We start from the raw sequence: 24,987 nt of genomic DNA on the forward strand, positions 1-24,987 counted from the left end.
CATAAATCCGTAATCCTTAGATTTGTCACAGAACTATAAAAATTACCAAGAAGTTTTATGATTTCTATCATAGGTATGGCTGTGATACATTAATTTCAGAGCCCTGTGCATTGATTGATTCAGATTTGTTTGCTGTGTGCTTCTGTATTGTTTGCTTGCTAGGAGGAAAGATAAGCCATGCTTTCCCGAATTTGTATTGGGTTTACACAGCAATGTTGTGGTATTGGGCAAGTGCAGGGTGACCTTTGTGAGAAGAGGCCAAGGCTACCCTGTTCCAGGACAAGCTGGCACAGCAGAGCCCTGCAGCCAGGCTGGTGGCAGCTCAGTGATAACCTTGGAGTGGTCTATACCTCATGGAATCTACACTGAAGCAGTTAAGAAATGCAGCTCCATGGAAGGAACTCAGGCTGGAGCAGGGCAGAAGGGTGAGGAGAGTACAGAAGAGACCACCTCTTACAGGCTCACACCACCCTTCCCCATCCTGCCACCATGGAAGGGAGAAGAGTCAGCTTACAGAAGGGCAGTTTTAGTCTTCTATTTCACTATCCTACTCTAAAACTAATTTATTGCCATTTAAAAGCAATCTTTATGAATCACATCTGTTTTGCCTGTGATGGTAATTGGCAACTGTTTCTTATCTTAACCCACAAGTTCTTCCATCTGATTTTCTTCCTCCTCACTAAGCAGCCAGCCAAGGTTAACCCAGCCCACCCAGGTATTGGTCACATGGGGAAAGCACCACATGCTGAAAGAATCTCCCCCTTAGCTACCCAGCATGAATTTAACTTGTTTTGTGTTATGAGTGCTGAGTCTCTCAGATGCAATTCCTAAGTGTACCAAAGAAAACAAAACCCTCTGGCTTCTCAGATGTTGCTTTTTAAAAGGTCTGTATAATTTATTATGGAATTTGAGCTTTTAGCCATTAAGTTACAACAACAATGCATAACTTGACATTCTTACAACTGTACATACACAATGGAAAAGACACAAGTGCTTAATCCAAACAATGCAACCAACTCAGTTCAAAGTTACAATAAAAGACAGTCAGTTGTGAATGGTTTTTGACAGACTAGCAAATTCAAATAGTTTTCTGTAGGTATATGTTTATAGTAGAAGTAAGTGGCTTCAGAGTTTTGGACTTAAGCTTCAGACTAACAAAATGATGGAAACTTATTCTGCTCTTCTGAATTAAGGATGCGCTCATTTAAAAATGCAGTAACATTACCATGTTTCAGATGGTGAAAAGTAGCTTCAGGTCCAATGGAAGTATAATGGACAGTCTCAGGCAATGCACTCTTCATACAAATACATGCAATTATAAAGGCATTCTACTTTTAAAACTTTCTCAAATCAAGTTTTGCAATACAGCAGGATATCTGAGGAGAGATCAGGACCCATACTGAACAAAACCAAAAGCCTTCAGCTCAATTTGTGCATGTTTAATGAATTCCAATTCTCAAATCTTCACATATCACCTGCGAGAGAAAACAACACAGCCAATGAAGACCAGTCTCAAAGACATGTTAACATTTTTTGCAGGCATTCCAGTTAAAAAAAAAAAATAAATACACATTCCACTTGAGGAACTGTAATTCACCATGGCCCTATTACAAAATTGCATGTCTTCAACTTACACAAGGGGACAGGACAGTCTTGCTGGACTCTGCACAACTACAACTGGCTGTTTTAAGAGGAACCTCGCAGGATGAGCAGAAAATCTGAATGACCATTCCCAAATCAATAGGTAATTAAAAAACAGCTTTGCACACTTGACAAAGGTGTTGCAATGGTGTTTCTCTGTGCCAGTTACAACATGAACAGGACCAAAATTCCCAACAGGCCAGCTTTGGCAGGAATATACTGGTATGCAGTTTATTAAGTCAGCATGGATTAGAAGATTTTCACTGTAGGTAAATTATCCTACAACTCCTCCAGCAGACCTCCAAAATCTACCTCTAATTAGTGGCAACAGGGTACTTGGACTACATTCACATGCAATGTGGCGGGTAAGGGGCAGGGGAAAGAAGTTGCTGCTATCCTATCAAACTTCTCTAGTACATGCCAAGAATCTCCTCCTAGCATTGCTTAGAGCAAAAGAAGAATCCAGTCTAGCAGTCATTAGTAAAAGAAAATCCAGACTTTCTAGTTAAATTGGTACTGCAAGTAATTAAACTATTAACATGCTTTTAGATCTGAAATGTCTGTGGTTCATTTTTGCTTGCTATCAAGTCTGAAAGACAGTTTAGACAATTATTTACTATCAAGTTTTTTCCAGTTTGTCATTTGTAGACTATTATTAATAAACAAAAATTTCTGAACAAAGACAGGGCCTCCAGTTTTTCCTTTAAGACAGCAGTTCATTTTGACATGTTCATAGTTCCTTTGTAAAAAAAAAAAATTAAAAATCACTTAGCTTCAAATTTCTCCCTAATAGAGACAGCAGCAGTAGCAAAGTCATACCAATTAACACAACACTAATAAAACTTATTCCACAAAAACCAGCATCCCCTAGTCCTTTTAGGGATTTTTCCTAAGTGAGGCATTCAGTATCACCATTGAGGGGCTTTAGACTTCATGTGGGCTCTGCAATTTAGCTTTTTGTATAATGACACCACATGAATGCCTCTAGTAAGAAACACTCTGCCTGATTACAGCAAAATCTAACAAAGGGACAGAGGTGTCCCTTTGTTTTATGAAAAATGGACAGCTAGGAAAAGAGTTGAGGGCAGGAGGAGGCAGCAGGAACCCGCAACACAGCTGCAGCTCCCACACCAGGCAGGACATGGCCGAAGCAGAAGAGGCAGATTATAGCTTCCCCAAATGGAAGGGAAAGGAGTCAGGAGGCGCCTACCCTGTAAAAAGCATTCTTGGAAGGGGTGAAATAAACATTCAATTAGTTCTGATCTTCATACAAGCTTGTGGTAGGTAAAGTGCTAGAAACTAGCAATACCAGTTTTGATCCAAATTAGTGGGGATCCAGATCAGCAAAGTCCATGCACCTGTATTTACCTACAGCAGCCTACACCCATTTACTCAATGTAATGGATGAGCTGGAACAGCAGGTCATATGCTTCTGGTTTCTAAGCCTCTCGTTACTGTTTTAAGCTAAAAAGACAATCCCTAGATTGTCTTTTTCCTGCCCTGTACTTTTCATCCTACCTCTCTTTTTACTAATGCATGTCAGCTTTTTGACTGAGGTCAGACTAGTGATTCGCTTCAGCTGATTTTTGTCATTGTGCTTCCAAGGAGAGCAAACTGCTTGCTGGAGGCACTGCAATTCGGCCTTTTATTGTCATCACTCCTCAGCAGCACAGCTGGCCTTGCAAGACCTAACTGTATCACAGATCAACTATGTGCAAACCTATTTGACTGAAACAACTGTAACTATTTTTGTGAATGACTGAAACGAAACAGGTGCAGTGCCAGCATGAGAAACAGACCTCAGGAGCCTTCACACTCAGCTATTTTCCTAAGTCAGTACACACCAGATTTTATAAGCACACTTTTCAGTTTGCAGGTTCCTTAGCTTTTCTTCCAGCTTTCTGCCAGATCTCAGATTTAATTCTTAAGAAAAGCTTTTGGTTTTATAGGTATTACATAAAAGCTCAAGTACTTACCACAATTCTCCTCTCCAGAATGAATACTGTGCTGTAGGTATCAGCAAGACACAATCCACAGACTGACAACACTTCTCTTGATAACTTCTCTTTTGGTTCCTCCTTGAGCTAGAGTTTAAACCCTCTCAACATTTACTACATCAATGTTCAGTTTTGTGTTAAAGAAGAGGGAGAAGACTTAGTTTTTAATATTGAAGAGATAGTTAAAAAGGCAGTTCTGGAAATGTTGATAAGCTTCTTTTGGAGACATAAGTGTCCCTACACACTGTTTGGTTTCGTCGTGGGTTGTTTTTTTATTTGTTCAGTTTTTAAGATGGTTGGTCAGTCCTATTCCATTCTCATGTGCTTCTTGTAAGATAAAGGCATCACAAAAGCTTGCACCTGCTGGTGACATCAGAACTACAACCTGACAGTTTTCCAGTAAACCTAAAAGTTATACTCCTACAGGGAAGAGGCAGATTTTTTTTTTAAGTAGGCATTAACAGGAATTTTTTGAAGGAAATTTAGGGTGAAACATCTGCTCTGCAAAGTAGAAGTTCAGATCATATTTCCGCAGCTGAAACCTCTGTCATTTCTGGAACATTCATTTTAAAATTAAAAAAAGTTATTGCTTCTATTGAAGCTCAATATAAGTTAGAAAAAGAATTGCATATTTTCTTAAAAACATTCCAAATATACATATTAAAACCAAAATGCACTCTAAAACAAATGTCTAGTGAAAGACACTGTTTTAAGCAACCTGTAGCAACAGCTTTACAAAAGAAAATTGAGGAATGTAGCATATTATTTATAACATGACAATGCTAAAATCCTAAACAATTCACTTAACACTTTTAAAGTAGTGTTTTAAATACACATATTTCCTTACAAAACAGTTTAGCAATTCCTTATACCACTTACAGTATATAAATACTTGAATAAGAGGTCATAATGGGAGATGCCAGGGTTTACATTTACTCTCAGATGCTTCAGATTTCTTAAGTGTTTTACTATAAGGCACAATACTGCTAATCTAAAAGAAAGGAATAGAAGCTAATGGCAAACCTAGTCAAAACTCCTAATGTGGAATATCCAAGAGAATTCCAGCATCTCTATGCAAAGGAAAAGAAAAAGCTAAACAAACCCAAACTTTGTATTTCTTAAGAAACGGTTTCAATTTGTACATAAAGTGGGTCAGGATGGGAACAGGAGCAAGAAATTACATAAATTCTTATAAATAGACTAATAAATATATTTTAGCCATAATTAGCCCTTTACCTCTGTTCTACTGAGTTTAAGATTGAAAGAGGTAACCAGTGTGCATATACTAAATAAGTCTACATGCTCAGCACGTGAAGACCACCGAGTACAACCTATTACTGCCAAATTCAGTATAAAAAGCTAGCAAGATGGAGAAGGTTTCCTTTTCTCAGCATCCACTCTGAGTAGAACACATTACAAGATTGAATAAGTATTTGTTACATGTAAAGAAAGTTGCAACCAGCAATTTTTCCATCACAAGGAAAGGATACACAACATATCCATTAAATATTTGATTCCTTCAAGGTTAATTCTGTTTTCTAAGAATATTCATCTCCAATTACAACAGATCAGAACTTTCAGAACATTTTAATAGTCGTAGCTTCTAAGTGTTCTTCATGTGGACATACTGAATGTAAATAGTGCATCCAAAATATTTAACCATTACACATTCTACATTATTTTCACTGCCTAGTCTTCATCTTTGTTACAGCCCTCTGGAACACAATGACATTGCAACAATGCTTACAGAAAAAGGGTTATTGCATTTTTTTTTTAGGATGAGACATCCAGAGGAGATTTTATAAAATCCTCCTGTGTACAAAATTCTTAGTTATTAGCCCTTTTGGAACACCAGCTAGAAAAGTTTGAAAGGTAAAATAATTTACATTGTTATTTTTTCTGTTCACTAGACAAAAGTCCATACTAATTAAATAAAAAATAATAGTTCTTCAACAGTCTATTCAAGATATCTTCCATGAAGCAGTTCAGTGGGAATTTCCATTAGATAGATGTTCTCCATGCCTGTTATTACTGGCATCCACATCTAAAAATCAGGAATTAAAAGAAAAATTGTTTGTTGTTTTACCATTTTAATATGCTTTATCTTTTATATTAATCCAGACTCTGGCAAAAAATTTCATGCTTATATATACCTAAGGTTCTCGAGATTCTCTGAGTAATTCTCTTAAGACACTGTTTACATCTTTCTTCCCCCAAGTCCAGTTTTTTCCAGCTCAACAGAGTTCTTTGAAAATCTGCTTGTATTTTTTGAAGAGCAGTAGTAAGTGACACCATTCAGTCCGGTCTGCACTGCAGTACTAGCTGCTCACACTAGTTAGAGAAGGGCTTCTTCTAATGCGGTGTCTAGTGCTAAGGTTTGCCCAGTGAAACACTGAAGTACTTACCAAGCAATGCTGTGGTTTCCCCCGCGTCCTCTTTTAAGCTGGTACACTGCAATACTGATTCATTAGTGGAGGAAGCCGACAATTCGCTCACTTCGTTTCTGTCATCATCTTGCAAAGCAATACTCAGACTTCCGACTGAAACGCTGCCACTTATGGATTCAGGTATCGGAACTTCAAGTACGTCTTCGGGGTCCCCCTTCAAAATTAAACATATTTAACTGTCACTTTTGTCTACCATCAGACATCAACTTTCCTCCACGTTACCTTTTGTCACCTCACCTTACTGGAAAAAAAGACCATTTTTTTAGCTATTACATGTGCACTCCTGGGAATAGTGTTGATATTGTTCACTTTCAAGGTTATTGTCTAACTGCAAAGAAAGAAAGACAACCAAAGAAAAGCCATTTGTCCAAAGCCACCCAAAAGCCAAGAGCAGCAACAACAGCAGTCCACCCAGTCAGCTTTTTGGAGGGATTATTTCAACACTGTAGCAACAGTATTGCAGGTTAGGAGCAGGCTCCACACATACAAAATCTCCACTGAGGAAAGGTATTGATCCTTTGAGTTTGAAGAAGCCTCCAAGTCTCGTTTTTTTGTCATAGTAGTTGGCCAAGACTTTTTTTTTTTTTACAAGAGTGAGCAAACATTTACATCAGAACCAAATGCTCTCCTCCTCTATCGCCAGCCTAACTTTAAGTCTGTTCCAAAAACACAAACATGCTGGCTTGTCACTTTGCAGGAATGCAACATCTGCATCACAGGCAAAGGGATTTATTTCACCTGTTGTATAGCATGAGCTATACAATTGTGAATTAACTTTCAGAGTGAATCAAAGTCCTATACATACAGTTCTGTTTCTACAATTAAATAGGCTACCTTCATTAACATAAATATACTGATGTTATTTATACATAAGCAAATATATTGCAGTTTAAGTAGCTATTCTTTTTGCTTCCTAGCAAGTATTATTCCCTTCCTCAAACAACTAGCAAAAGCCCATCTTAAGATTTAAGAAATTCTGGGCTGATTCTTTCTTTAGCATCAAATCAGCATAATTTAAAATGTACTGAATTTTAATGAGCTATAGACATGCTAAAATTGAACACAAGACACATGTGATACTTATCTTTACGTTTGTGGGTTGGAGGGGGGGGGGATGAATGCTTTTGGTTTCCAAAACTTAAAGCAGTTAAACAAGCACTGAAACTACAAAGTTCAGTAATACTCTATGAAATCAGTCAGACATGCTGCACTGCAGTTCTTTCTCTCATAAAAAAATAGCATAATGAAAAACTAGACCACTGAAGTCTGCTCTTTACAAAAGCCACGTAATAGGACTTGGTGCCTTTTTTCTACTTTCAAGCCTTTAAAAATGTAAAAGCATCTGAAGTATTTGTTGTTCACAACTGAACTGAGCCTTGAGCCTCCCTGCAGAAGGTTTAGTTAATTTCTGTAATAAGGCTGCATATTCTTCTCGGCAGGTATGTCACTCAGACTGCACTGCTGAGAGAAGCTGCCTTGCTCTTTGCACTTCTTTTCTTCACATCGGTAAAAAAATTCAGGCAGTCACTCCACAGACTAGATTGGGCAACCTGGATCAAACTGAAAACTAAGCTACAAAAAAATTCCTGAATGATTTCCCATTATTTGCTTCAGTGGGACTTGAATGATTGATGCACACAGGACATATTTGCCTCATTTAATTATAAAAATGAACTGGGTTTCTCTGTTTAATATAATCCCATTCAATCTTCTTTCCAAAAGTAATTTTGGCCAACAAGCAGAGGAGTTATTACTCCTTCTGCTTGGGCTTAGTATTAATTATCCTCTGCAACAGCACAAATTCAGGGAATATAATTATTCTGAAGGTCCCAGTATTTCAGTTTCCAGCCTGTAATCAAAAGGATAAGTCCATCTGCATATAACACAAGATACATCAACCCCAAGAATTGAATGTGAGCAGAAACCAAGCTGCTAATATAATCATAGTAAAGTAGCAATAGCTATTCCACGTGACAAAAAGATTGCAAGTCTTGGGCAAAGTCTGACTTAATACACAGAAGCACCAAAATCTGGTATGTATATGTATTACATAGCAAGAGTATTGTCCCCTTTGACAAAACAAAACAGTAATTCATAACACTCTTCCATAGATCTGGAAAGTCTCTGCAATGAAGTAAGAGAAAAGGTAGTCAAAAATACAGATCTAGTCTATGAAAGGAAAGTCCCTGAAACCAAAAAAACCACCCCTATTTTCTAGAGATCTCTCTAGATCAGTAGGAGATAAGAGAGGTATATTCTTGCCTATAGCATTTTTTATCAACAGTGACTGAGTAACCTACCGCATGTGTCTTCATCTCTCTTTTCTGGTGCTGTCAGAAAGAAATGAGAGCACATCATTTTCTCTACTTAACCAATTTCTGGTGAATGTCTTTAGGAAGGTTTTAAGTACCAGCTCATTTACAAGGATAAATCATGGGGCATATGTGGAAGTACACAAACATTCTACGTAGAAATACTGTAATTTCTTCCTTTGAATCGCAGTTCTCAACATCAAATATATGTTCTAGATTTATTTAATTCAGTTATATTTTTGCAGCCTGGGCAAACTGTCTCACCTCTGCTTCAAATTCCTTAATATCATCAGCTGGAGATAGAAAAAATTGGTTAACAAAGAAGATTCACAAGCTGCTTGATACACTATTTAAGTTCTTACCCATAAAATTCCCTTATTTTTCTGGTTCTCATTCAATTACTCTTTGCATCTTTGCCCAGCTTCTCGAGTCTCGTCAAAGAACAGCTGTTCTCATTCTGAACAGTGACATGAAGTCTTGCCTCCTAGACTGTACTTCTACTTTGAGATTAAAGTAGTATGCAACATACCCAGTATCCCAGAGCTTTGATAACATCTAGTTTACACATTGGACAAGTCCGGTGATCCAAAAGCCAAGGATCAATGCATGTTCTATGGAAGATGTGCCTAAAGAAAAGAAATGCTCTTTAGAACTTACCATGAAAGCCACACACCCCTCCTTCAAACAGTGTGTAAGTTAACACATTAAAAATAAACCTTTCCTTTATAATCTTGACAATTAGCTGCAGCTCAATTTACTAGTACAGACATGGTTCTGGAAAGCCTTTGCTTCATGCCAGCTTTCTGCAGTAGGAGATGCTACTAACCACAAAGACAGCACACAGTTACCAGTTCAATAGTGTACAGTCCTAATTTAAGCAAGCTCTACTTCACTCCTACCGTTATCTCAATTGCTCCCTTGCCCCGACACACACATGAAGTGCTATGTGATCTCACAGTGCCCATCAACATTTAACAGGCCATACAAATGGCAGCTTCAGCTCTGCCACCAGGGGTTCAGAAGAATTTATATTAAATTCATCCCATTTCTTCAGAAAAACATGCTAAAGAGTAAAGAATAATTATGGCTACTTACTTGCATGGCAGAATTCGGACAGTGTCTTTCAGTTTGTAGTTCTCAATGCACACAGCACAGTTTTCCACATCAACATCTAAACCCTAAATATGACAACATATTTAGGTGTATTACATTCATATTTCATTACAGAACAAGCCTTGTGTAATAGCTAGCTTCAAAGAATGCAAAATATATTAAATGGCATAGTAAATAAAAATATCTACCTCATTTAATTCAAGATTTTGTCATGAGGTGATTTGATCAAGTTACCAAATACTAAAAGCTGCCAAACCCAGATTTTCTAATTTAAATAGCTATACATGGCACCCTAAGTAATTTGTTACATCTCACACATTGGCTTTGCTCATGGGAGCACAGGAATGTTTCAGCTGGAAGTAGCTATAAGATGAAAACATTTTAGAACAGGTCAGCTAAAATCAAAGCGCACAATCTAATTCTGAACAAACGGTCCCAAAGATTTCCAAGAGCAGGAAGAGATTTTTGGTGTTGAATACTGCAAACATCATCTTCACCTTTTTCTTGTTTTCTACCACATCCCAGCAGATATTCCTTCATAGCCAGAAGAGAATGCAAGTATGCAATTTGGGTTTACAACTTTTCTCCAAGTTCACACTAGACAGAACATCATTTCCCCACTTTTATTTTTATCTAAGGGTTAAATATCTTTCCTAACAAGTCTTACTGTCTTCTTGAAGCCATGCTTAGAGTTGCAGCACAAATATGATGGATAGCTCCAAATACAAGAAAAATAATCCAACATTAACTGGGCTGTATAAAATCTAAGTATTAGAAGAACAGACAGTGGGAAAACTCCTTTCCTTTCATCCCCACAAAATTAGTGTGTTTGGTTTACTACTTACTGAAGCACTTCAGTTTCAATACTACAAACATTTAAACTAATTAGTTCTGCAAGCAAACTTTCAAGTTCAAGGCCAGTATTTCCCTCCTTCGCATGCTACCAATTTACACAATTAATGCCTTAAATTCCCAAGTACCTCACAATTAAGACTGTTTTTTTACGGAAGCGAAGTTAAGACAAGTGCTTATTCTATAACAAGTTATTTTTTATTCTGTACAAGAGGCAAAATCCAAGCACATCATATGGAGCACATCCTAAAATGAGCGTCCATTCTACAATAATCCTGTAAGCTTCTCAGGAAAAATCTACATGATAGCAAATACACTTTTAATTTATGACCTATTTTTAGTTAAATATCTCAGCATCAAGTGGGGATAATGAAAAACTGTACTGTGTAACAACAAAAGAAATACACTTTTTCTAAATGGCTGAAAGGATATATTTAAAGAAAAAAAGTACATTTACAGAGTAGACAGGACAAATTTCCAGACAAATTTGTATTAGTTCATGAAAATACCTCTGCATCAGTAAGTTACATAAATTTGCTGCTGGCAGGTTGATTCAAAACACATTAAAAAGATGTGATTTACCACACAGAAAAACTCTATTTTAATAGAGAGATTTTAACCTTATGTCATTCTTCTCTTCTTAATGAACATGGAATTCATAGGAATAACCAGCATACTGTATAACAACAAAGTCCCCCATTTTATTTACTTTAGTCAAAGGTCTATTTATTGGAAGGAACTCCCTGGTATACTGCAAAAATCACACCATACAAATCCTATTTGGAGGATTTTACCGAACATCAATTTTAAAAGCCATTAACATCTTCCACGTGGTTTTTAACATAGGTTTCATCGTGACCCTTCTACATCACTTTATGCTGACATTATGCTCTGACAGTACTTTACACAAGTCTGGGTTCAATTCTGTCTTTCTTGATCTCTGATGTCACCATTGTATGAACTGAAGTATGAATATCCCTTTGTTCACAGCTTGAAATAGATGTGAAACTCCATCAAAAAGTAGTCTAATTGAAAGTACCATAAAAAGTATGAAAGTATGAGTGAAAGTATCATAAAACACCATTTAAGCATGCTGAAAGCATAGGAGGAAAAGGCAACTAAGTTCAAAGACACTTTTAGGATTTTTTAAGTTTCAAAACCGGTTTACTAAATGAAGGATATATTCTCTGTGGCACATGATCTGAGCTAAACAGCTTCTGCTGGACCACAGCTTTTAAACTTTTTACATATCAGTGTCCTTTCCCACTTTAATTTTATTCCATAGATTTAAAAATTTATTTTAAAATAATCTTGTTTTCCACCTCTGAGCAAATCAGTCCTTAACTAAAAACTCATCAAGTAAGACAAGGGTTGGGGGAAAAAAAATGCCTATGTAGCAGCAGAAATCTAGTCAGAAGCTAATTTTGCATCTAGGATCAGCACTCCCGAAAACTCCAACTAAAATATTTTCTTTCAAAATGTTGGCTTTTTCAACTTCAGGTATTCTAATACAGCTGAGTTTAGGCCGTATGCTGTCAAAGCCAACTTCCTGAAAGCTGCTTTAATTTTTAGATTAGCTTTATTTCATAACATAGAAAGGTGTAGGAACCCAGAGTGCAGAGAATATTTCTCTGCCTGTTTTGAAGGGTTCTACCCCCCTGGACAACAGTTTTTGACCTTTATCCTTGGAGAAAATTGCCTACCCTCTGGGAAGAATTAGAATCTATACTGGTGTGAACTAGGTGATAGAATATTATGTAAGATTGTCACAGGGTGAAAAATTTAGAGGATTTGGGTTTGTTAATATTAGTAAATAGATAAAAGCAAAAAACTTCAAAATGGAGGACTGTTGTTCTCCAGACCTTCTTCTTCTTCTACTGCTCCATATTCTGCAGTAGAAGGAGTTTGGGATGACTGGATAAAGAATTCTGGAGTTCCTGACTGCGTGATTAGATAATTGGTAGAAAAGTAAAAATAATGTACACTTTTAGTGACCGTTGGTTGATTTACCTTTAAAAAGCCTTGAGCTTTCTTGCATTTTGCCTTTTGTATTTTGCTCTGCTTCATGCTATGCTGTCAGCATGTGAATTACTGATAAGATATAATAAACAACCTGAAGACCAAGAAAGTACAGAAGTCCTGTTCGTCTCTCGGACTCCTGGCAAAGACTTTAAAAACTCTCCTCCATCAGGGGAGGCATAATTATGGCACGGACAGTGTCAGAAATGTACTTTAAAAAAATTTATGCTTCAGGTTAAGCCTACACAGCTCCTTAATGTATTGTGTGTTGAAAGATGAAACAAGTGGTTTATTTTTCAAAGTTTTTTATATTTTTAAGGTCTTCTAATCAATAAGAAGATGAATGTTGTTTTAAGAAAACAGGACATTACATCAGCTGTAAGAACTGTGCAGAAGTATTTTGCAATCCACTTGTTGATGTTTTCAAGTGCTGAAAAGATAACAATGTTTCCTCATCTTTACATTCTGTACAATCCCCTATACATTCTGTACAACCAGATATTACTTGCAACAAAGTAGCCTTATTTCATAAGTAGTTAAAATCTGGCTCTTCAATTTTAAATTCTGCCTTTTAAACAAAGCCTAAAATAAGCCTAAAATTGTGGGAATTTTAGTTTCAATTCTTTGAAGACTTTACAACCATTTTTAAAACCTAGAGAAATAATCAGAGCCACACTGAATTACCTTTTCTCCACGTTTCACTGTATGCAGCTGAAGCTGGCTGATGGCTCTCTTGGTTTCTTTCCTATGTCCCTAGGAATAAGATTTTAAGTATTAGTATAGTCATTAGTTTCAGGAATTACATTTCCAAGTTTTTAAATACTTTCCACATGGATTGCTAAGTCTTCTGAATGCATCTGAAAAAAGAAGTTGATCTCTGGGCAATGCATTAGTTTATACAATACTTCCAGCCAGCAGATGTTCAGTAAGTTGTGGGCTCCTAGGGCCCAGCGGCACACGTGCTCTGCAAGCACCCCGCTCGCACGAATGGCCCAGGCAGTGCAGAGGGAGCAGAGCACACCGGCAGCCGCAGTCCCGCATCCTGACTGCCGGCATTAAGGGCCTTCCCACACAGGAAAGCTGAAACCCGTGTAGGCTTGAGAGGCAAGCAGAGCTGTAACAACAGCCATACAACCAGACCTTCCAGTTAGGCAGGCCCATGAGCAAGCACACTGTACGTTTTGCACCAGCCTGGGAGAAGGTGGAATCCTGCCAGGCAGCCTACAGCCGGCCACCAGGTCAAAAGGCTGCTTGTAGCTATTAATATTTCCCCCAGTTAAACACTGTCTCCTACGTTGGACAAAGCTTTGCACTGAAAGGACACATTATGCAAAGGAGATGACAAGAAAGGCTTTACAGACATGATGCACCATACTGGACTTCTATACAGTATAATCATGCTTAGAGGGGAAGTGAGAAAAGAAAGCAGTACTGTATTCCAAGACAAAGTGCTAGCTACTGCAAGAAACTGAGAAACTAAACACTCGCAGCTGACAGATGCTGACCTGTCTAGCAGTAACCCTCACTGAAGAAATACCATAAATAAAATAAAAAACCCCAAACCCATAAGGGCAGCTTTTCTCTGTAGTAATTACGATGACATATATAATTTTACAAATGCATAGTACTGAAAATGGTGATTTTTTAATTTTTATGGTGTTAAAGATAAGTTGTCTGAAAGGTCTCCCAGAAATGGACAAAACCAGCAGCAGAAGCCTATTCCACCTTCTCAGGGTTTTCTGCACAGTCCTGTTTTCATCTTCAGTAGCAAGGAGATCTTCTAGAGTTTTACTGCTAAACTGGTATTAGAATAAATCTTAAGATACCCATCTTCACTTAGCAGCTACACAGTGGCTTGCTTTAAGGCATAACATATTTAACTCACAAGTTTTAATTTTACTAGAGTCTATAAGCCAAGCAAAACGAGATTTGGGTTAGAAAGTGGCTTTTTGTTTCCAAAAGTCTTTTGAGACTCTTAGTAATACATCTCGAGTAATATCTTCAAAACGTTGTCCAACTTTGTATCATTTTTATTTTCAGTGGCCATTTTAGAAGAGAAAGAATTGAGAAAATGGCATAATGTTCTAATGCTAGACAGTTTCATTTATTTAAGAAGCATTTGGATGATCAGCACTGGCAAAATCTATTGGTATTTGAATGACAATGACAAAATCTATTAAGAGTTAGTGGCACATGTTTCTGAGAAACATCACATCCACACCCTTAAAACTAAAGTACATGATATGATATGATGCTTCATAAAACATGTGAACTTTCCTCCGTGTGAACTATGTAAAAGGCAGGAAGAAGCAACTTTCTTCACCAAACAACTGTTACAACATAGAAACACATCCCTTTTCCTATAAATACTTCTCAAAAAATTTGTTTTCCCAAAAGTATTCTCTGAAAATAAATTCTAAGGTTTAAAGCTTAGTAAAAAAGAGTCTAGGAAACCAAAACTCCAGGGAGACCACCAATTTAACCAATACAGAAGTCCTGTGTGTTATCCTCAGTTATTGAAAAGAGAAATTAAATATTTTCCTAGAAGAGTCCTGTAAGTTCTAAACGGAGTTCAGACTTCTGAAAGCAAACAAAAATCCCTTCCCTCCTCCCCCAAAGCTAGCATCTGTATCTTCAAGCAGAAGGCAGGAGAAGTCCACATGCTAAGCACTGATTGAAACAGTATTTTTTTCTGAACTGAGGATAAAAAAAAAAGAACCTGCAAATACAAACAAGTGCAACTTTATTTTTCATTTAGCAGAAAACTATGGTAGAGCTGCTGATGATTGTGGAAGAAATCTAACCTATTTGCAGTAGTTGAAAAGCAGAGGTAAGTGCCATTCTAAGGTATTTTCAAAACTCAGATGGACTTACATCCTCAACAACTCCATGTTAGTTGCTCTCTTGCAGGGGTCCAGAGGTCCCTTCCAGCCTAAACTGTTCTGTGATTAAGTACTTTCCTCAGGGGAAAAAAGTAAATCTGGCTCTTTCTTTAAATTCTATCTAAGTACAGAAACGTGAAAAGGGCAAATAAGGAGCAAAATTACTCTTTCCAAACCTTCTCAGTACTCTCACTGTTCTCAATACCTTGAGCAGCCCAAGAGAGCTGAGTCTCACCACACATGCACCTTCTAGCACCTGTAGTTCAGTAACTCTACAGTGGAGTTGTAGAATTACAAGTGTCAAAAGTAGTTTTCATAAATCTTTAGAACTAAAAATTCTACCCTGAAGAACTTGTGGGTTTCATAAGAAAATAAAAAAATCTCACCATGGTCCCTTTCCATTAAAAAAATCTGGTTAGGGAAGCTAATATTTTCAAAATGAAAATTACTGAAGAATGAAAATAACTTTTAATGTCAAAAGGAAGGAAGTTCAGTTAGGTGAGAGATCACATAAGAAGCTGCCCTTACTCTGTTGTTGACAAGTGGCTAAATGTATTTTCCATTACTTCATATGAGCATCTAATAATTATAACTAGTCAAACTTGTGATGCCAATTAGCACAGTGCTTATTAGCCTCACTGACTATTGCTGGACAGCATCGCAGTTAGCAGAATAGGAAGAAGGCACAGATCCTCAAGAATGTTTCAATAAACAATCAGTTAGGCAACTGATTTGACACAAGAAGGAGGTAAATACTCTTAAGTGCCATTAGCTCCATTTACCTGGTTTCCAAACTGTGATCCCGTATACAGGAAACGTTGTATATAGTAAAATATGAGCCAAGCAAGCGATATAATCATCATGGTGATGAAGGCGATGGCTACAAACACAACTGATTGACCACTAATGTATTCCTGTACATGTCGTGTGCCAACAACAATACTCATTCTTACTGGAATCCCTCTTCGTACTGGTTCCAATATCTCTATTCCTTTTGGATAGCCAACCATTATCACCACTGTATTTCCTGTTCCTGTTGGAGGGAATAAAAAAAGAAAAAAGTCAGTAGTCACAGTAAAAATGTAGGCATTCTTGCTTGATGGTAATTTGGCCTCTTCAGTTAAGATCAGTGAGCAAAGTAATAGGCAAGCCTCCAGTGCTTTTTTTCAGTCATAGCAGAATTGATAGAAAGTTTACTGGTAAAGAATCCTTATCTACTTTCAAAAGCAAGATAAAGTTCAACAGATGCACCTTTACTGCTCAAGGCCCTATACTCATCATTCTACAGTGAGGTGAGATGCGGATCCATGCAAAAAAGCCAGAAAAGTCATACACATCTCAAAGCAGTTTAAGTTCTAGCTTGCAACTCAGGAACAGTTGGTCTTTTATTTGTCAGTGTGGGAATTTTAGTTGCAGATGGAGATAGTACGTGAATATCACAAAAAGAGACACTTCAATTTAGTTTGAATCTGAATCCACAGCCAAATTACACTGGATTATATACACAAAAGAGAAAAAGATTCAGATATTTAATAATAAATTATTTAAAACATTGAAATACTTAAAGATTCTTTAATACTAAATATTCAAAATGTAATGAGACTTCCTGACAAGGACTTGTCAAGAAATACTTTGTGACTGTTTTGGGAGCAGTGACCCAAAGGATTTTTCTTAATATATTAGAAGTCTAGAGTACTCAATCCATATGAAAGAAATCTAATTACAAAAAAAATCCGAAACCTTTAGGCAACATACTGCCACCAAAACCAGAAAGACCACCTAGCAAAATCCAAAGACCTCTGTGACTAGTGTTTTACTAATTTTTTTTCTGGAAGAATCTCCAGTATTCTCAGAAATATCTAACCCAAGTGTTACAAAATAAATTACAAACAAATGTACTTGTTAAAAATGTCACATTTTCACTGTTAAATACTATTTCTATTTTAATAGTTCTTACTTTGTATGTACCAACACTGCTGCTCCCTCAGTAAGTCACGGCTTTATAGTTTACTTTGCTGTCCTACCTCTGAGAAAAGGAGTGAAACTAGTCTTGATTCAGAGAGAAAGGAAGAAAAAGAGAGGGGTTATCGTAGCTGAAAATCTAAAGCTGTAATGTTACAGCTACCTTTTTTAGATTCACAAGACTACCTATCTGCAACAAGACCTCCCCCAAAGGCTTAAAGCCTTCTGGCTGTATTAGATTCCTTACTGAGAAGCTATGTCAGAAGAAATGGCTTTCTTATTTTTAACATTACATCAAATGGGGACTCTCAAAATTCAAAGCTGCATTCTGGCCTCACCCACCTCTGACTACTAAGACAAAGAGTTATTTGCCTGAACTATTTAAACCAAATTCCTTTAGTTGAGACAATTCTGGCTGTGACAGCTTTTCAATGTGGCCACTCTGCTACAAAGCCAAGGGGAATCTGCAGAAGTTTCACTTGTGTACTTAGAAGTCCTTCCTCCATAAGGCACACATAGTTTGCTTTGGATGAAAACCAAAGGTTCCGGGCATTAGCTGAGTAACCCTTCCTTCTCAGCTTCACCTTAACACAACCATCCCACCTCTGATCACCTACTCTACAAACCATCACACCTGTGTCTGCCAGATCCAGACCCAGCAAAAGAGCAGATTTTCCTAATAGGGTTACACCAACTTGTGCCTCCCCTCTGGCACCCCACTCTGCTCACCAGCAACACCCACCCCACTTATGTTGCCTTGTTTGGTGGGTGTGTTTGGAGACACAAAGCAGTGAAGCTGAAGACAGACAATAACCAACTAGGCTCCACTAATTAGTTCTGCTCACTTCAAATCCGAGCATACTATGAATTGGTTAATTAATATTGTTCTTCTCTCTGAACCAGCACAAAAGCACTACCAGAGAGACTCATGAATCTCAGAGAAGAGTGTGAAACACTCTCTGTTCTCTGACCCTGCACAACTCCACAGGGAGTTAGCAAGAAAAAAACATATGAATGTAGGAATTTATTTTATGTTGCTAAGAACTGCCATCCCCATACCTAAACCAGGAAATTAGGTCCTGTGTCCGTAATCAATTGTAAGAATTACAAATAACAGGAGGGGTGCCTAAGCATGGCCAGGGAATGGTACAAATGTGTAGGAAAGATTTATGTGGTTCCATCCAAGCTTAAGGAAGAAAAGGGAGTTTCAAGATTAGACGCAGCCTGCATTCTTCAATCAGTAAGTTTCCACCTCAGTCCTGAAATCTTGAGTCAGTTTAATCCTGCTATCTGATTCTCTGCACTATTTCTAATGATGAAGTATTTAAAAACCCCCACAACAATAAGTATTGTCTTTCTCTGCTTTGTCACCAGAATGCCCAACTATCAGACAGTTACTTCCTTGAAATGAAAGTCAGGCTACTTTTGCACAATGGCTGCTAGACAGTGCGACACCTTTCACTTTAGAATAAACATAAGCATACTATACATTTTAAAATAAATACCCATTAAAAGCATTTTAACAGTTTTAAAGCCTTGGTGATGAACTTGCCACTAAAAATACACGAAACTAAACACAGGGGCCTTGAAGGTCATGAGACAGAAGGGGGAGAAGAGAAGAATAATTGCAATCCATGATTACAAAAGGAACAAGAGCACTCTCAGAGAAGCAGTTGCCCTGAGCAGCCTGTAAGACTAAGGGTTTTAACTCATTCTTTGCTAATTTTAGCCTTCTGTTCTGAAACTCATTATTCAAAGACTGAAATGATGTTGAGTCATTCCATCAGCTTCTTCAACTGCCATACAACTCAGACACCTCAAATCACATTCATAAAGAAAACTCCAAGTGTCACATATACGCGTCTACTGAAAGCATGTTCTATTGGCTTTGCCTTTCTATAACCTTCTAATTTTACAATAAATAATCACATTTTTACTCTGCTAGAGTAAACTTGATTTTTTTTTTCTAGGTTTGATTGATGCCTCAGTGAAATTTGGTCCATTTAAAATTTGGTCTGCATTTTTTAACATTATCATGGCTGGCAGATGCTTAGGATACTTGCAAAAAAGGGCAGATTTGGAACTCTGAAGATGAAGGTACGTTTCCTGCCAGTGCAGTCAGTTTTACTGCTACCACTCCCAGTATTTTCTTACAAAAGGAAACCAGCATTCTCCTGATGAGGAAAAAGTAGGACAGGAACAGATCTTGATTCCAGGCACCCCAAACTACAACATTTATTCCCACTCATGCTTAGAGATGAAGAAGATAATTTTCTGTCATCTGGAAACTGATCGCAGACACACTCTAGTTTTTGTCCTTCTGAGAAATCTCAGAAAGCTCCCAGAGTTCAACCATCTTAGAAAAAATGTTTAAGGTCAGTCCACTGGCTTATTTAAACATAGGCACCCTACTAATATTGCCACAACTAACACCAAATATTCTTTTTAGCTCCTGGTCCAAACAAATGGCTGTTACCAGTACGCTAACAATCCCATAACAAGCTTTGTCTCGACCATCTACCCCAACCTCATCTCACCTAATCCCTGGTGCATGTTGTATTTTTACCTGCCTCAAGGAGGATGTATAACCACTGGTACACATACTCTTCCCACCTGAGTTCCAAAACACTCAAATGCACTCTTATCTATAACACAGATATAAGCAGTTACTCCTGCTTCTTCAGAACAATATTACCAGTTCAACATCATACAGTCATGTCTTATTTAAGCAAGCCACTGTCCTTTCAGCAGTTACAGTACCAGAAACCAGCAGTAATACAGAAATTAAGCACCATTTGAGAATCCTGAGTAGTGCTGCAAGCAATGCAGCAAAGAGCTGAACTACGTGCCAAAATAACTCTAACTCTGCTGCTTTGGAAATAGCAAGAACTTACAGAATCATGAGCACAAAGTAATTTGCATCTGTTTTGCTCAATACAGATGCATTAAAAAAACATGACAATGGAGGAAAGAACTAGTTTGATGTATTTTGGCAAATCAAAGACCATAATTTTCATTATGTAGCCAAAGTCATACACTCAAATTAAGTCCCAACCCTCCCTTAAATCCACTAACCATGAATTAAAGCTCTACTCCAGACTTACCTCAAACTATTACAGCCAGCACCTCCCATCCCTGCATGTCAAGCACAACCGCATTTCATTCCATAGTCCACAATAAAGTAACACATGTTCTGATCAGGAGCACCAAATCCTAGCTTGAGGGGGGCATACAGCATGAAGTGTAACAGGAAAACTATAGAAGCAGAAGACCCTGTTTTCTTTCCATTGCAATATACCTCTGCCTCCCCCTAACTTCTCAACCAGAACTGAACCTCTTGACTCTCCTTAGTCTGATCTCCACAATACTCCACACTTTGCCTCTCCAGATTCCTCTCCAACCCACTCCCAGCTAATATTTACATGCAGTACCTACTTCAGTTCTGGAAAGCAAGTTGAATCTTCTGTATCGTATTAAGTTCACCACCATCACCAAAAATGAACAGTTAAGACTGCCTGTGAAGTCTGTAAAACTGAAGTCTGAATTTACATCATTCAGATTCAGCAAATGAAGTACAACTCCTCGAGGCATTTGGGTAAAACTAGTTTTCCAGTGGAAAAATCTTCTCAGCCACACATGAAATTATGTCACTATTACTTTCCTCGAGGAGGGAAGTCATCCAGCATTTCGAACAATGTAATTTGGACAGAGAGCAAAGTCTTGAATCAGTAGAGTCACATCTGAAGAGCTTCCTTTTCGAAGAAGGGACAGGATTTCAAGGCTAGACATTCAAATTCTTGACTCTCTTGTTCCAAAACTTTAGTTAAAATCCCTACTCACTGCACTCATGAAGCTTACAAGGTGAAAAATACTGATTATTTGGAACACTTGTCCTTTATCAAATGCTTTGATGCCAGCTGTAACAAATAATTTCTTCACCCAATCAAGAACCTCTCCTTTTACTCAAGCTGAATCATGCCTAAAAACGCCAAAAGGCCACCAACAAAAAGAGCATACATGTGTCACACACATCCCAGAAAATTCAAAGGTCAGGTTTTCCAGGAGGAGAATGAAAAGATGACACGGAGACCACAAAAGCTGTCTATCACCTTCACATAATTTGGGCTGCATCTCTACCACTCGTAACCATTGTTCCATCTCACATCATTTTCAGTGCCACTAATTGCAAACACATTAAGCAGATTTTACTTATGCATGTAACTCCACTCCTTGGTTACTGCACTGCAGATTTCCCAGAGTATTTATCCTCAGCATTCCTCACAGAAGCAAAGCTTGCTTCCTCATGTGCCAGTTCACAAATCCCTTCACAGAAATGAAAATGTAGGTCCTGTAAAATGCAGCTTTACCCTCCACATTCTTCCTTGCCAGTCTTCCACAGACCTTTCTATCATCTCCCTTCAAAAAGCCTAAGATTTAAAACACTAACAGTAACTCTCCCCTTTATTCCCAAAGTGCACTGAAAGTGTTTGAACATTTACATGTCTGAAAGTGTCAACCATGAAACAAACATTTATGACTACATCAGAGCTCCATCGCAATTATATTGCAATATATTATTATATTCCCATTCAAACAATCGTAAGGTCAAACCTGCATTTATGAAGTCAGTATAAATACAAATGTATTATTGTATATATGAACTATACTAAATCACACTCTTTACATAGGTGGAACTTTCATCAGCAACATTCAGCCAGTTCAAGAAAAAAACCCCCCTGAGCAGTCAGAGAGCACTTCTCTTTACACCACTGGCAGATGTAACTATACTAGTGAAGTCCAAAACTGAGTATTAAGCCCAAGAAGGTCTTCTGTAGCACAAAGATAATAGCAGAAAAGAGAAAATTTTCTAAAAATTATAAAATAAGCAAGATGAGAAAAGGAGAAAAAGATTCAACAAAAGAACAAATAATACTTATGAAAGGTTACAATGGCGAATGGAGGAAAGAATGTGGGAAAAAAATTGTGCTGATTGCCCAATACAGAGTAAAAACAAGAAAAAGAAGCTGTTTAAGATGAAAGCAGTATTACACAACGAAGTACCTTAATCACCATCCAGGATCAAAACCAAAGGTTCATTTTATCTAGCACCTCACCTCCACTTTCACAGTGAATTAAAAATACAAGATGGGCCAGGCTGATCTCAAGCAAGCAGCAGGCTATGAACAGTAATCATGATTCCAATCCCCCAACTGGTGCCACTGGGTATTCCAAGAGGAGAGACATGTTTTCCAATTGATAAATCACACGTGTGATAGAGCAACAGCTCCCTAGCTGAGATTTTCAGCTCACTATACTAAGAAAATAAGTTTGTTTCCTTTAGAAACACATTATGGTTTTACTTCTACCAAGTCCCTGGTCCTTCCCTTCCTCACAACCAGGAATGAGAGCCCAGGCACTAATAAACTCATTGTAGCAAAACCATGTGAAGCGCACATTTACAGAATGTTTTACTTAAGTTTGCCTTGTCTTCACATCCTCGTTTGAAGACCTTCCAGTTTCTCAAAAATCTACAAAAGCAAACAGATTTTACTGCCAAGTTTTGAGGCTTTCCCCACCTCTTTAAGCATTTAATGTCGTCATAACCATAAAAATTCAGCGAGTCTTTCGTGTCATAGCCCAAGAGGGGACTGTGGTGACAGAACATCTGGATTGCTATCTCGGCAAAAATCACAGAACCCTTCTGCAGGCTACATAGCAGCAGCAGCACATTGAGACAAGCCAACATCCTTCTCCAGGGTTCAGTTTTCCTGCCGCATTTGCGAGCGTTTAAGGATTACCTGATGCTTACACCTCTCTCTCTCACTCTTAACAGACCTGCGCAGGAGAGGACGATGAAGCGATAACAAAGCCCGTACCAAAAGCTACCTTCAAATAGCTACGGCTGTACCTTCAAAAGCACCTGAAGGCATCTTCGGGATACCTGGTGCGTTTACACACGGCCTGCAGAAAGCGGCCTACCTGTGACCGCTGTAGCCATTCTGCCGGAGGGTACCAGGCAAAAAGGTATCCCTAAAGGAAATCCAAGCCTCCCCCCCCAGTCTGTCACACGGCTGCCGGTCCCGATGGCTGCGCCGCATTTCCTCCCTGACGCCCGGACCGTAACTTGGGAGACAGAAGACGGTCCCGGCTTTTCCCTATGGTGGCTTACAGGAAGAGAAAACAAAATCGCGGCTCTCTGTACCATTTTTACAGGGATTTCTGCCTCCCCACATACCCATTCCTCACCGCGCACACCCGCATCACCGATGCGGGCCGGCGTTAGACAAAGCGATCCCCCCGAAAGCATCCCCCCGACCCCTCGGCGAGCGCGGAGAGCTCACCCAGGTGGGACATAGAGACGGTGCTGTTGCCGAAGCGGGCCTCGTTGTAGATGACCACAGCGGCCGCCCGCTTCCGCGCCGCGTTGGTGACCTTGTCCTTGAAAGTGCAGCCACCGCGGGCCACCAGGGCGATCCAGGTCGGTGGGTCGCCCTCGGGGGGCCCGCGGCCACCGGGAGGCAGAGGCACGTCGTAGTCGGTGTCCGCGGCGCAGCCCTCCATGTGGCGGGGCGAGGCGCCACGAGGAATGCCCACATGGCCCTGAGCGCTCTCCTTGGGCGAGCTGTCCCCGTAGCGGCCGCTCTCCGTGTTGCCGCGCACCGTGCGGTTGCTGAGCGGCTCCACGTAGGCCGTGCTCACCCACGCCGTGTACCACTCCAGCGCCCGGGCGCCCGCGCACGGCGGCGGCGGCGCCCCCAGCGCCACCAGCGCCGCCGCCACCAGCGCCAGCCGGGCGCGACGCACCATGGCCCGGCCGCCCCCGCCGCGGACAGGAGAAGCGTGCGCAGATCCCTCCTCCGTCGCCGGCGCGGTCTGCCCCGCGGCCGCCCCGCGCCGCGCAGGTACCCGCGGTGCCGCCGGGGCGGAGCCCGCCGCCGCGGCTGATGGCGAGCAGGGGGCAGGGCCAGGCCGCCCCGCCCCGCGGCATGCCGGGAGAGGGGGGGCCGGGACAGGAGGTGGGCGGGCCGAGCGACTCGCGGCGCGGGGCTTGGGGTGGTGTTGGCGCGTGTGCGCTGCGGTGGCTACCGGGTGGCAAATGAATTAGGTTGGAAAAGACTTCTGAGATCATCAAATCCAACCTGTGATCGAACACCGCCATGTCAGCTAGACCATGGCAGTCAGTGCCACGTCTGATCTTTCCTTAAACACCCCTAGGCACGGTGACTCCACCCCCTCCCTGGGCAGCTCATTTCAATGTCTTACCACCCTTTTTGTGAAGAAAGTCCTCCTAATATCCAACCTAAACCCACCCTGGCGCAGCTTGAGGCTGTGTCTTCCTGTCCTGTCGCTGGTTGCCTGGGAGAAGAGGCCGAGCCCCACCTGGCTGCAGGCTCCTTTCAGGTGGTTGTAGAGAGTGGTAAGGTCTCCCCCGAGCCTCCTTTTCTCCAGGCTAAACAATCCCAGCTCCCTTTGCTGCTTCTCACGGGACTTGTGCTCCACACTTCTTCTCACCAGCTCCATTGCCCTTCTCTGGACCCATTCCAGCACCTCAATATCCTTGAATTGAGGGGCCCAGAACTGGACACAGCACTCGAGGTATGGCCTCACCAGTGCCACAAGGGGAGAATTACTTCCCTAGTCCTGCTGGCCACTCTAATACAGGCCAGGATGCCATTGCCCCCGGTCTGTCGGGGCTCTTTAAGGAGCACAGCTCAGCCCCGGCTCCCTGCACACAACTGGTGCCCACGGGGATCGACGTGAA

The 24,987-nt window shown here is 39.8% G+C and overlaps 1 protein-coding gene and 1 non-coding gene across 2 annotated transcripts; both read right to left on the reverse strand.

The window, feature by feature from the left end:
- Positions 1–870: 870 nt before the first annotated feature.
- Positions 871–24,132, reverse strand: RNF149 (ring finger protein 149). The gene is made up of 8 exons (XM_048325853.1): positions 23,567–24,132; positions 16,046–16,296; positions 13,066–13,134; positions 9,493–9,575; positions 8,927–9,023; positions 6,044–6,239; positions 3,618–5,682; positions 871–1,475 (listed from the first exon to the last, which is right to left on the reverse strand). Exons 1-7 carry the CDS (start codon positions 24,030–24,032, stop codon positions 5,624–5,626), a joined length of 1,221 nt encoding a protein of 406 aa, XP_048181810.1. The 5' UTR covers positions 24,033–24,132; the 3' UTR covers positions 871–1,475; positions 3,618–5,623.
- LOC125322276 lies at positions 3,192–3,307 on the reverse strand. Its single transcript, XR_007201929.1, has one exon. It is a non-coding gene; the product is annotated as a small nucleolar RNA SNORD89 (small nucleolar RNA).
- Positions 24,133–24,987: the final 855 nt, after the last annotated feature.

The sequence above is a fragment of the Corvus hawaiiensis genome, chromosome 2, assembly GCF_020740725.1.
Source record: "Corvus hawaiiensis isolate bCorHaw1 chromosome 2, bCorHaw1.pri.cur, whole genome shotgun sequence".
Classification (NCBI taxonomy): domain Eukaryota; kingdom Metazoa; phylum Chordata; class Aves; order Passeriformes; family Corvidae; genus Corvus; species Corvus hawaiiensis.

Coding starts and splice junctions, on each gene's coding strand:
- RNF149 (XM_048325853.1), bottom strand. CDS start 24,032: ATGGTGCGTCGCGCCCGGCTGGCGCTGGTGGCGGCGGCGCTGGTGGCG. Junction 13,135..16,045: donor GATCACAGTTTGGAAACCAG/GTAAATGGAGCT, acceptor TCTTATTCCTAG/GGACATAGGAAAGAAACCAA. Junction 5,683..6,043: donor GGAAACCACAGCATTGCTTG/GTAAGTACTTCA, acceptor CCTGATTTTTAG/ATGTGGATGCCAGTAATAAC.